The sequence below is a fragment of the Mesoplodon densirostris genome, chromosome 7 (genome assembly GCF_025265405.1).
Source record: "Mesoplodon densirostris isolate mMesDen1 chromosome 7, mMesDen1 primary haplotype, whole genome shotgun sequence".
Classification (NCBI taxonomy): domain Eukaryota; kingdom Metazoa; phylum Chordata; class Mammalia; order Artiodactyla; family Ziphiidae; genus Mesoplodon; species Mesoplodon densirostris.
In genome coordinates, this window is record NC_082667.1 from 70692776 (window position 1) to 70705520 (window position 12745).

The 12745-nt window shown below is 47.3% G+C and overlaps 1 protein-coding gene across 4 annotated transcripts in view; it reads left to right on the plus strand.

Annotated features, from left to right (window-relative positions):
- INSC (INSC spindle orientation adaptor protein) overlaps positions 1-12745 on the plus strand; it is a 134247-nt gene that overhangs the window by 82824 nt on the left and 38678 nt on the right. For all 4 annotated transcript variants that reach the window (XM_060103879.1, XM_060103882.1, XM_060103881.1 and 1 more), the window contains exons 6-7: positions 2527-2640; positions 7719-7844. In XM_060103879.1, the coding sequence (XP_059959862.1) occupies positions 2527-2640; positions 7719-7844 (240 nt within the window). The remainder of the gene's footprint in view (positions 1-2526; positions 2641-7718; positions 7845-12745) is intronic.

Sequence of the window (12745 nt, forward strand, 5' to 3'; positions counted from 1 at the left end):
ACAGCAGTGCCCCTGCTGTGCTAAGTCACAGCTGGGAGTAGCTCAGGGGAAGTATGGCCTCGGTAGGAACCTGGTGGTAGATCTAGGTGGGGCTTTCAGTCAGCTCTGCCCCCTGCAGCAGAAGCTCTGGCTGCCACAGGGCAGAACATTGTAGATGCTAATGGAAGCCCGGGTGGAGAACTGTGCTTCAGTTTAGTGAGAGCTGCTCATGAGGCTGGATTTCCTCCTTGTTTTGAGACTTCCATCTCCAATAGTCCCTGGGAGGTCCTGCCGGCACTGAGGGATATGGATTCACTGACTTTGGTAAATAGGGAGTCACATTCACAGGGGTTAAGGTCTAACTCCACCACGTACCATATGTGTAACCTTGGGCAGATTTCTGTGTCTCAGTTTTCTCAACTCGGAAGGAAATCTTGAACAAAACTTTTGAGAGCCCTTCTAGCTCTGACGCCTTCCAGCTCTGACGCATTGTGGTACTTAGAGCCTTGATGATTTCCGTGGAGCCTTTGATCTCTTATCTTTCCAAATTTATCCTTGTGAAAAGGATGCTTACAACTTTTCATTGTCACAGAGCTGACTCACTGAGACAAATCTGAAGTGTAATTATGGTATATGTGAGTATAGACGTTAACAAGAAATTATCCTCAGACGTAAATGGTCTAATAGCAGCAAATGATTACAAAAGACAGTGAGTTTGAATAGTTTAACATAATGCTAATTTGCTTCAAGTGCAAACACTAATCAGGAACATTAGGTAATTATCATTTAGGTACAGGACTCCAGTATATGAAATCTGCATTTTCATGTTAGCACTGATATCACTTATATAACTGCTTACAGCAAAGATAGGGAATGATTCTAAGAAGTACATTCATTATACAGATTTGCAGTGACAAATCTTGGTTATTAATTTTACCTTTTGTTAAATATCTTACAAGGGGCATCTATCCAATCTTAAGAAATAATTTTTGTATTTAATGTAGTTTGATTAATTACACAAATCTTAGACTGCTATATGTAGAAGATTGGCATATTGCTATGTGTGAAGAATTCTGAGTTTGAATAAAGAAGAAAAATGGAAGAGCTATTTACCTTGAGCCTCAAACCCCTTTAATTTAAATCATTGTACAAATGGGGAAACTGAGGCCTAGGGAGTTTATCTCAATTGCCCAAGATCTCAAGATAAAAACTGCTAAGAATTTTACTTTGCTTCCGTGTGCCAGATACCTTTAGAAGTTCTTTATATATATTAGCAACTTTAAAAGATGAGTACAACAACCATAAGAGATAGACACTGTTATTTCTGCCGTCTTACAGATGAGGAAACTAAGGTGCAGAAGGGCTGAGTTACTTGCTCTAGGGAGCTTAGAAGTGGCAGAGCCAGAATTTGAACCCAGGCAGTTTGACTCTGGAGTCCATACTTTTATTAACCATACACATACTTCCTCATCAATATAGTGTGTTAAAAAAAGGCAGGCCAGCTCTGGAACTCAGATCTCCTAGTTTCCTTGTGTCTTTTCCATAACACCAGTATGAATTTGAAACAAATCCATTTTAATATTTTAAAATAAACACGACAACTGAAATTGCACAAGTGGCTTCCCAGAGGTCCTACTTTCTTGCACGAGGCCCCCAAAGGCAAGTCTCCCCAGTCTCCATCTCCACACCTCCCAGGAGAAACTCAAGCAATGAACATTAATTAGCAGGTAGGAGTCATCTATAATTGATGAATCACAACCTTCAAAACAAATGGCTGATTATGAAGTGGTTTCAAGTTACATGAAAAGCTTTTTCCCAGAAATAAGCTAAACTCTTCTAGGAATAATCTTCATATCCCATTTGTCGATGAATTTTCCATTTGCTCTTCTTCCTGAGCCTCCCAGGGTCCTGTGCTTGGTCATTCCTGGCCCTCTTACCACCAGCCTTAGATCCTTCAGCTGTAATTAGTGGCATTCCTCACTGAGCTACCCACTCTTTGACAGGATTCCAGGTTGCTGTGTTGGCCTGGCTGTCCACCTAAGGCAAATGTCCTCTGAGCAGGAAGATACTGCAGAGTAGAATGTTTCTCTTGACTCATCTCTTGAACCCATCACCCAGCTGGACTTTGCCATTAGATAACGGTCATCCAAAATGAGCAAATTCTTTGGTCATATCTGTAACAGCTCATTGGTTTTCAACTTGATGGTTTGTTTATATCACCGATGATTTCTGTTCTCATCAGGAGCCAGTAGAATAGCAAAAATGTGCTTGCTGATCCCATCAGAGATGAGAGCTGATTTTCTGACTGACTACAGTGGGGTGCATTGGTTGTCCATGCCCCAGGGGTATGAAATTATCCCATATTTCTGAAATGTAGCTCAGACCTCATCCTGACTCATGTCTTTCCCTAAGTTAGAACCTCATCACCCCCATCATGGGGTAGTGGAGATGGGGCAGGATTACAGATTTCAGGACGCTCTTCCATTAAGGAAGGTGAGCAGAAGGTAGATGAGTGATTAACCATCAGACTTTGCTCTCTTTTCTTAGGCACTGGTGAGAAAAATCGATGCCTCGGACAATATCTACACCACAGAATCCACCACAGGGAACCTGTTCAGCCTGACCCAGGAGGGGGCTCCCTTGTGCCGCATCATAGCCAAGGTGAGCTTCATGGATGGGGGCCAGGGTGATGGGCCTGGGGAGAGTGTGAGGAAGCTAGTTTGGCGGGGACAGCTGGCTTAGGAGGCCTGTCCTGGCTCTAGCATTTGCTTGTTATGTGACCTTGGAAGAGTTACCTCCCCTCTCTGGGCCTTGGTGTCGCCATCTTTAATAGTGGCTAACTCCTCTGATTTCATTTCCCACTTGAGACAAGAAGATAGTGCCCCTGGAGCCTCTATCATCTTTCTTCACGTGGTGTCTGTTATAAATATCAACCCTCCTCCCTCATCTTCACATATCCCACCAAACCCAAACCAAACATATCTTCCAACTTAGGTTCTTGGCTGGATCTTAAAAATGCCTGCTGTCACTGCACTACGACATGAAGGAAAGACAAAATTGAGGGCAGTGGTTTTCATTAATTACATGGGAGTTGTAATTCATTAGCTTCATGGTCCATTTGCCCCTGCACTCATTCTAAGTGTTGGATCCAAACACTTAGAAAAAATATAGGCAATTGGTAGCTCCCTAGGGAGCTTGCTAAGGCCTTCTGTTTTATTTTTGCCCCCCCCCATTTTTTTAAACTTGAGAAATGACATTACCATTGGGGATAGAATAATGATCTAACTGGAATCAAAGTTATATCCTTCAATAGACTTAAGATGTCAGTCACAAGAAGATGCTCCAGCTCTGTGGTTCCCAGTCCTAACCCTGCATCACAATCCCTCAGGGAGTTTTTGGAAAACACAACATAAATGGTTTGTCGCCCTCCAAGATTTACCGAGGTCCTGGGATAAGACCTGGGAATCCACATTTTAATAAGCTCTACAGGGGATTCTGAGGCATGGCCACTCTCAGCATCACTGATCTAAGCCTTTAAGGAAATCTGGAAGAGGAGGGTAAATGCTTGTCAACTCTGGTCAAGGGAGAAGTAAATTGTATGCAACAGCAATAGCTAACGTTTGAGGGTGCTTTCCACTGTGCTTAATGCCTTGCAAACGTTATTTCTTTTAAATTATAAAATCATCCAAACAAGTAGTTATCATGTTTTTCCCATCTATAGTTGAGGAAGTGGTTTGAGAGGCTTACTCAAGGTCACACAACTGATAAAGAATGGAGTCAGAATTAGAACCCAAGTCTCTTTAATTCAGAGTTCATGATCCTAAAGCCCACAGTGGTGACTTCTGGTTCAATCCTTGGCCCTTCAGCTTCTTGGGCCAAAGTGTGACTCAGAAGTTCTCAACCCTGTAGGCATATTAGCATCACTAGGGAGCTTTAAAAATCTCCACCAGGGGCTTCCCTGGTGGCGCAGTGGTTGAGAGTCCACCTGCCGATGCAGGGGACACGGGTTCGAGCCCTGGTCTGGGAAAATCCCACATGCCGCGGAGCGGCTGGGCCTGTAAGCCATGGCCGCTGAGCCTGCGCGTCCGGAGCCTGTGCTCCGTGACGGGAGAGGTCACAACAGTGAGAGGCCCACATAACGCTAAAAAAAAAAAAAAAAAAAAAAAATCTCCACTAGTAAATGGCCAAGGTGAATTTGAACCTGGCTGTTTGACAGCAAAGGCTATGCTCTTGTTTGCTGTCCTGAACTGCCTCTCAGCAGCCCGGCTCCCTCCTCTTCCTCCTGTCTGCCTTCTCCTTCTCATCCTCATCCTCCCTTGCCCTCCTCCCCTCTCCACAACCTTTATTATCTACTGCATCCTTTCTATATGTCAAACACTGCCCTAAGCTTTCCTTTCGTCATCTCATCTGATCCTCCTGATAATCTAATGATGTGTTATAATTATAATTCCCATTTTTAAGATACGGGAACAGAGGCTCAGAGAGAAGTTCATGCACATTAAATGCAGATGGGATTTTAACTAGATCTGCTGACTCCAGAATTTTAATCTCAACCTTCTTCTGTCTCCAGTCCTTGGGGGAGAGTAGACGGAGGGTTGATGATGTAGAGAGATGATTCCATGATGACTCCCATCTTCCCAGCCTGGAAGATGGAGAGACTAGGTCCTCCAGCAAAATCAATGTTTGGGTTTCCAGTCCTGACAGTGACAAAGGGGCTGGGAGTTCCTGGTATGCCCTGCACAGCATCCTCACCTCCGATGCTCAAGAAATATGCCCAATATGGTGACAGGTGTGGGGCAGCTTGCCCCAGTGGCCTTCCTCATTCACCTCCATGGAGCCCAGTGTGGTCTGTCCTTGGGTCCTTCATCCATCTGAGCTACCCCCATGAGATGATTTGGGCAACCTGTCTGAGGTCTATCCTCTCATCCCCTTGGGTTCCTCTGATGGCCAAGAAATAAACCCAATCCTCCCTATGACGGTGGTGGCAAATAATCCCATCCCTTCCTGAGTGCAGGGCACTGAGAACTCCCCTGTGCGTTGTTGAAATTACCCCCTCCTCTCCACTCCAGCTCCTCTATTATCCTCCTCCCACCACTAGCCTACACACCCCGCAAGTGGCCTCCTCCAGCTTTATGACAGCTTACCCTGAGCCTGTCTGAATAATGCATACCATTATACAGCTGGGCTCCGAGCCCAGAGCTTTCTATAAAATTAAACAAGCTCCAGCCAACAGTGCGATTCCACAAACTGAGGCAGCTCCTGGTCCCACTCTAAGCTGAGTGCTCCTTTTCGGTCCTCGATGGGGGCTTCACATTCCATCTCACTTTCTATCTCCTCTCTCTCCCACATATTCCAGCCCTTGGGACACCTTTCATGAGGGTATGAGACACCCTTCTAACCAGGATGCCTCCTGTGACCTGATCCCAACCTGGCTGTCCAGGTCCACCCTCACTGGGTGCTCGGCCCATTCACAACATTAACTCACTGCTCCTTCAACAGCTGAGTCAGGTAGCTGTCACGACCCCACTGTTAACCAAAGATTGCCAGCAGCAGAGCCAGGATTTGAACCAGAATCCCCTCAGTCTGGGTTCAGGATTCCCCCCTTCTTCTCCTAGTAGCTAAAAATGCTAAGACCATTTTTCACAGGCTTGGGAAAGGATGTAATGAGAATACAGTGCAAATGGATGCAGAGGCTTAAATATAGTTATGCTAGACTTGGCGTCTCCTGAGCCAGAGGAAGGCTGCCACACTGATCCTGGCTCTCTGCCTCCCATTCTTTGGCATCATTTCTTCATTGTCTGCGCCAGACGTAAATATCTATCTATCTATCTATCTATCATTGTACATATATAAATAAGATTTGTACTATATATGATTAAATACACACACATATAAACATGTATATATATATACATCTGGTGGGAGGTCTTTAATAGCCAACAAGCCTGACCAGGGAGACTTTAGGACTCCTGTTCTTTCTTCTTACTTTAAAGAGTAATTTGAGCTTATGTCAGTGACTCTCTGGGTAAGGTCTTTATGTGCAACCCTTATCAGATGTCCCAGGAACCGTGGGAAAGTAGGCAGGCAGGGATAAAGGACTGTGGAGCAAGAATTCAGAGGGGTAAGTGTCTTGTCCCCATACCAGAGCATATTTTTTATCAGAGTAATGATGTGCATTTAAAATCACATCATTTTAAGTGACCCTTTGACCCTTCTGTAACCGTCCTCCTTCAGATTATGTCAGGAGTTCCTACTCGGTGCTCTTTTAACCCTGCAACCCCTCCCCATTTCAATGCACAGCTACCCAGATTTCTTCCTGCTTTTAACGTTGTCTGCCAGACAAGGAGCTCAGCATGGACGGGGACTGAGGCAGTGCCCAGCAGAGGGTCTGGCATATAATAAACCATTAATATTTTTGTGTTGCCTGAACAAATTTACCAGTCCTAAGATATGACCCTTTCCCACCAAATAAACTACCCTAAAAGGAAGGAGGAATATTATAAAATGTCAGAAATTCTGAACTCCCCCAGAATTGGATACTTTCATCTTGGTCCCTGCAGTGATGAGCAAAGGGCCCGGGGCTTATCACTGTGGGGTGCGGGGAAGGGGACATCTGGGGTGACATTTCAGTGAGGCTGTGCTGGGCCGTAGTGGTCATTGCTGCTTCTTCTGGTTGCTCATTCATGATCCTTTCAGTCATTCACCGCTGCGTCCCTGGGGACACAGAACGGTGTCTGTTTTGTGCATAGTACATTTTTTGTTGAGAGAGTTCTGAAAAATCTGACTGGGGATGGTAATTTTGCTGAACCCACCTCCTTCTTCCTGTAACATCTTTCTCAGTTTGGGGAACTGAGGGCAGCGGGCATAGTTAGAGACAGGAGTGGTGTGGTTAAAGGCAAGTGCCCCTCAGGACCAAGTTCAGACCACTTGCTCATGCATTCTTTCCTGTTGCCACCCCTAGGCACCCCTCCAGCCCTCAGGGAAGGGGAGAGGGAGGAAACAGGGCAAAACCAGATGTGGGATAGCCAGCCTCCCCTGCTTTGGACGTGGATGTCCACGGTGGGGTTGCCACCAGTTTGCTGGACGTGTGGTGAGTCGCCTTTGTGATCTGTTGGTCTCTCTCACTTTGCTCCGGGAGCCAAGGCGGCTTCAGTGATTTTTCTACAGAATAAATATGTCCAGTTAGGATGAGCGCCTCACTCCCAGACTCTTCTCAGAAATCCTCTCAGACTTCTCCTGGGAGGTCACTATAAGGTCTCAAAAAGGAAAAGTACAGGTTCACGTTCAAGAGCTTGGCTGATCAATCCTAAAGGTTTTTTCTTTTTTCCTTTTACAAATTGGAGTGAAGGAGTGAAAATAAGACCAGTGTGGATTTGGGGTGATTATTTCACCCATCTGGACTTCAGTTTTTCCCATCCCCCATATGGAAATAAATTATAGTATTGAGGTAAATAAAGCTCCTTTTTGTGTGCCTGCCATGGTGGTGGGAACATCTGAGAAGTAACAGGTCGTCACTGGCGTAGTGAGAACCAGCACGAGGCATCTAGGTTTCAGTTCCCTCCATCTGCCTCAGACTTGTTTCTAGAACCTGTTTCTGACAACTCCAGGCTTATTCCATGGCGGCTGCTGAGGGGTATCCCCAAAACATACCTGCTGAGTGAGGGGTATCAGTAATTCTTGAGTCAGCCCCTGGAGAGGTCACACAGTGAGTTCATGTGACATTTTCTTTTTCTTCGCAGGAGGGTGGGGTCGTGGCGCTCTTCAAGGTCTGCCGGCAGGACAGTTTCCGGTGCTTGTACCCCCAGGCGCTCCGCACGCTGGCCTCCATCTGCTGCGTGGAGGAGGGTGTCCACCAGCTGGAGAAGGTAAGGGTGCAGCTGGCTGGCTGGGCGGGGCCTGAGGTCCCTGAGCAGGTGGGGGAATGGGGAGAGCGACCTCCTGGTGGATGTCTGGCAAGAGCAAGTCCCCTGAGTCCCTCCTGTTCCCAGGCATCATTCATGTGGGGCTGCTGGGATCTTGACTGTGGTTGATGAAGACATGAAGGGGGCCAAGACTGAGGAGCTCAGCAGGAAAGGCAGGGTCCAGAGGGACACTCAGCACTTCCTGGGTGGAGTGGCCAGCAGAGCCTGGTTGGCGGGGCAGGGTGGGAGGTGGGGGGGAACACAGCAGGAGGCAGGCAAGTCAGGTGGGGAGGGGTGTCAAGGTTAAGGGCGGTTGGTCCTTCTCTCGTGGCAGGACCCCAGCAGAAGGAAGAGGATCCAGCTCCTCCAGGGACAGGATAGGCATGAGCAGGGTGGGCATGTGTGCTTGGGCAAGCAAGTGGGCTCCACCCAAAGAGGGCTTGGGTAAGGGAAAGGGAAACTGGAGTCCAAGCACATGATGGGTCACCACCACTGGGGGTGGCCAGTATTGGAGGGAAGGTGGTGACTTGACAGTCCCAGGTGCCTAGCTCCAGGCCAACCTAGGGCAACGTGACCGATTCCAGCTACCACCTCCCAATTACCCCAGGTTGTAGGGCTGCTTCAACACTTCTGCCTGAGTGGGTCTGAGCCTGCAGCTGGGTCCTCAGGGATGTTAGCAGGAGGGCTGGGAGGCTAGTGCTGACACTTGGGGATTTCTCAACCACATTTCAAGGAAAGATGCTGAATTTTTTTTATGGAAGAGAGATAGAAAGGCCTGGAATGACCTGGTGACAATTGTGGTGCCTGCAGGGTGAGGGGTAGGAACCTTGAGTCTGTTCTCATGACTGGTCTAAATGGGGATGGGACAGCAAACTGCTCCCCTTCCTCTGCATCCGCGTCCCACAGTCTGGTCCTGGCTGCCCAGAAAACCTCCACCCTACCTTCAGTTTCTTTACTTTGGTCTGGACTCCTAGACAGATGGTCATTTTCCATTCTACTCTGACTCTTTCTAAATCTGCTCAGGTTATGGGACAGAGTCACGGGATCACAGGCTCTGAGGTGCTTTTAGCTGAGGATGGAGCACGGTGCATGGGAAATCTGCTCAGTTTACAGGTGAGGCTATGGCTCAGATTGGGGAAGTAATTTGTCTGAGGTCACACAGCAAAGTGGTGAAGGAGCTAGTGCCAGCCCTCTAGACAGAGTTCCCCCTTCCCATGGGGTCAGAAGCCTTTGTATGTGTGTGTTTGCTTAGGTGGTAAAATGGAGGAGAGAGGCAGTGACGAGACAGACAGACTCCATGAAGTAAATGCATTGAGCATTTCCAGCTTCATGTGCTGAATAATCCTCTCTTCTCCCATAAAATCTTCTTCCTTAGACAGTGGGAAATGGCCATACACTTTTTTTTTGGCTTTTTTTTTACATCTTTATTAGAGTATAATTGCTTTACAATGGTGTGTTAATTTCTGCTTTATAACAAAGTGAATCAGTTATACATATACATATGTTCCCATATCTCTTCCCTCTTGCGTCTCCCTCCCTCCCACACTCCCTATCCCACCCCTCTAGGTGGTCACAAAGCACCGAGCTGATCTCCCTGTGCTATGTGGCTGCTTCCCACTAGCTATCTATTTTACGTTTGGTAGTGTATATATGTCCATGGCACTCTCTCACTTTGTCACAGCTTACCCTTCCCCCTCCCCATATCCTCAAGTCCATTCTCTAGTAGGTCTGTGTCTTTATTCCCATCTTACCCTTAGGTTCTTCATGACATTTTTTTCCCTTAGATTCCATATATATGTGTTAGCATACGGTATTTGTCTTTCTCTTTCTGACTTACTTCACTCTGTATGACAGACTCTAAGTCCATCCACCTCACTACAAATAACTCAATTTTGTTTCTTTTTATGGCTGAATAATATTCCATTGTATATATGTGCCACATCTTCTTTGTTTCTCATCTCCTTTCATGCTGGCTGGCAGGAAGAAGGGGAGAAAAAGGTAGAAGGGACTAGAATCACCAGTTCTCCAAAAGCAGTACATTTCTTGGCTTTAGAGTTTGCAGAGCAGCAGGAAAACCTCAATCCAGGGAAGAAAAACAGCAGGACTTTTTTTTGCTCAGAGTGAAAACCTGTGTAGCTGGGAAGGCTGTGGAGGCAATTTCTCCCGCGGGGCTCCAAAGCCAGAGGGCGCCAGTGCGTCTTTCCCAGGCCAGATGGGCCACTGGGCTGGGAGCCAGCCCCTACTCACCGAGCAAGAGGATGGGGGACACTCAGCACCTGAGGGCTTACTAAGCGCCCCGTGCTGAGCTAGCCCCTTACACGCATTCCCTTCATTAACCCACCAGAACCTCGTGAGGTGAGCACTATTCATATCTCCACCTTGAAGACGAGGAATTGAGTCTCAGCCAGTGTAAGTGACTCACCTAAAATCACAGAGTAAGTTTTGGAGCCAGGATTTGGACCCCGTCTGCTTGTCTAATGCCCAGTCGACCTCACTGACTCACTGGTTTAATGGATACTCTCAGACTGCCAAAAAAAATCCCTGCAGCTAAACCCGGACCACCTTGCTGTTTCTGGCCAAATTCCTAATTCTCCCACCCCCAACTCGCACAGGAGAAGGTCACCGTCTCTGGGCTTTCCCCTCCTCCAGGTCAGATTACTTTCCATACACAGATACTTCTGAAATAACTCTGTGCCCGGCAGTGAGCAGGAGGGAGTCTTTTCAGAAGGGAGCCCCCATGTGGTCGGAAACAGCTACTACAGCTCTGCAGTCACACAGCTTGCCAAGTGTCTTCACAGGCAGCCTGATTCCATTTGATATCTGCCTTAAGTGTACAAGCATCCCCATTATACAAACGAAGAAACCGAGGCCCAGAGATGTGAAGTGACGTCTGCACAGAATCACACAGCTCGTAATTCATTCATTCAGCAAACATTTAGCGACTGTCTACTCTTTGCCAGGCATTGTTTTATGTGCTGGAAGTATAGCAGTGAACAAAACAGATAAAACCCCTGGTCCTCTTAGAGCTTATGTTTTAGCTCAGGGGGTGGCAAGTTACAGCCTGTGGGCTGAACTCATCCTGCTATCTTGTTTTTGGCACGTACAGCCCATGAGTTAAGAAAAATTTTTTTCATTTTTAAATGGCTGTAAAAATATCAGAACATTTTGTGTCACATGAAAATTATGTGAAATTCAAAGTTTTGATCCATAAAGTTTTAATGGATCACTGCCAGCCTCCTTTGTTTAGGTGTTCTCTATGTCTGCTTTTTCTCTACAACAGCATAATTAGATAATTACAAGAGACCATGAGGCCCACAAAGTCAAAAACATTTACGATCTGGTCCTCTACAGAAAATGTTTATCGACCCCTATTCTATCAGGTAATAAGGGCATCATGACAATGACTAAAAGGATAATAACATTTATCGAATACTTGCTTTGGACAAGCACTTTGTTAAACCCCACCTTTCATGGTGTCACTTAATCGTTAATCCATTGGTGCTGTTATCATCCATGTTGTTTGTAGAAGGAAGGGAGACTCAGAGAAGTGAAGCAACTTGCTCAAGAGCACACAGCTAATAGATGGCCTGGCGATCATTTAATCCCAGCTCTGCTGAGCCAGAGTCAGCCTGGGCTGTGAACCACTATGCCAACCCAGGACTCAACTCCAATACATGAGGCTAAGGTCCATGCTCTTTTCCTCCACATCATGCTGCTTCCAAAGCTGTGAGATGTTCTAGAGACACCCACGGGGGCCTGGATCACCTGTCCCTCCCCCAGGTCCTGCCCACGTGGGCTCTGTGATCCGGCTGCTGAGCGCTGGCCTTAGATGCTCTGGTGAGGTCAGCCGTTGTCCACGTTTAGGATGGAAGGTGACGATATCCGGGGACAGGCTGATTTGCAGAAGCCGCAGCATGACAGGCAAGGCAGAGGCGAGCTGGGGAGCAGGTGCCCTGGGGCTTTCGCCTGCTGCCCACTCACCCGGCACAGTTTGTGCCCTCTTTAGATAATGTCAAAGTCCCAGCCTCCCCCTGATTTACTGGCCTAGCCTCCTCCCTGAGGCTCCCGTAATTAATTGGCAGCAAGAAATGTGCCGGATTTGGTTAAAATCCATTTCTGTCATGCGGCTACCCACCACCGGTTCCCTCCAACCTTAAAGTGGTTCATTAAATCACACAGAGACCCCTGCGGAGTGTGAGTCTAGTCAGGTCACCAGACACCCCATCCATCCTTGGCCCTGCTGCATGATGCCCGAGCTCTGCTGGGCTTGGAGCATTCGAGTGGCCATAGATTCACCCAGTCACCTGTTTCTTCTTTCTCTGTCATCCAGTTGTTCACTTACTTTCAACTCACTCGCTTCCTTGCCTGCTCACTCAGTCCTTCACCATCTCATCACGCTACTAATTCATTCCGTCATCACACATTTGTTGTGAAGCAGCCCAGCTCCGGGAAAACTGTGGCCTTTGAGAGTCAGGCTCTTCTGGATGGGAATTCAGGCTTTTCCACCTACGAACTTGGACACATTTCCCTGGGCAAGTTACTTAACTTCTCAGAGGTGTGGTTTCTTCATCAATCAAATGTGCATGATGAAATCTACCTCCCAGGGCTGTCAGAGATAAATAGATTGCAGTAACCTGGTGCCTGGCACCCACTAGGCACTGAATAAATGGTAGCTATTTTGATTTTGGCGGGTGTGATGCCAGTTGCCGGGGTTTTGAACATGAGTGGCCTGAAGAAGATGATGGTTTGGTGGAGAAGAGAGCTCTGGCACGCCAGCAGGAGGGGATAGCGTGGCCATAGATGCTGCCCAGTGCACAGTGTGGAGAAGTCAGTGGGGCTGGAGCACGAGTCCCTACAACGTTTCC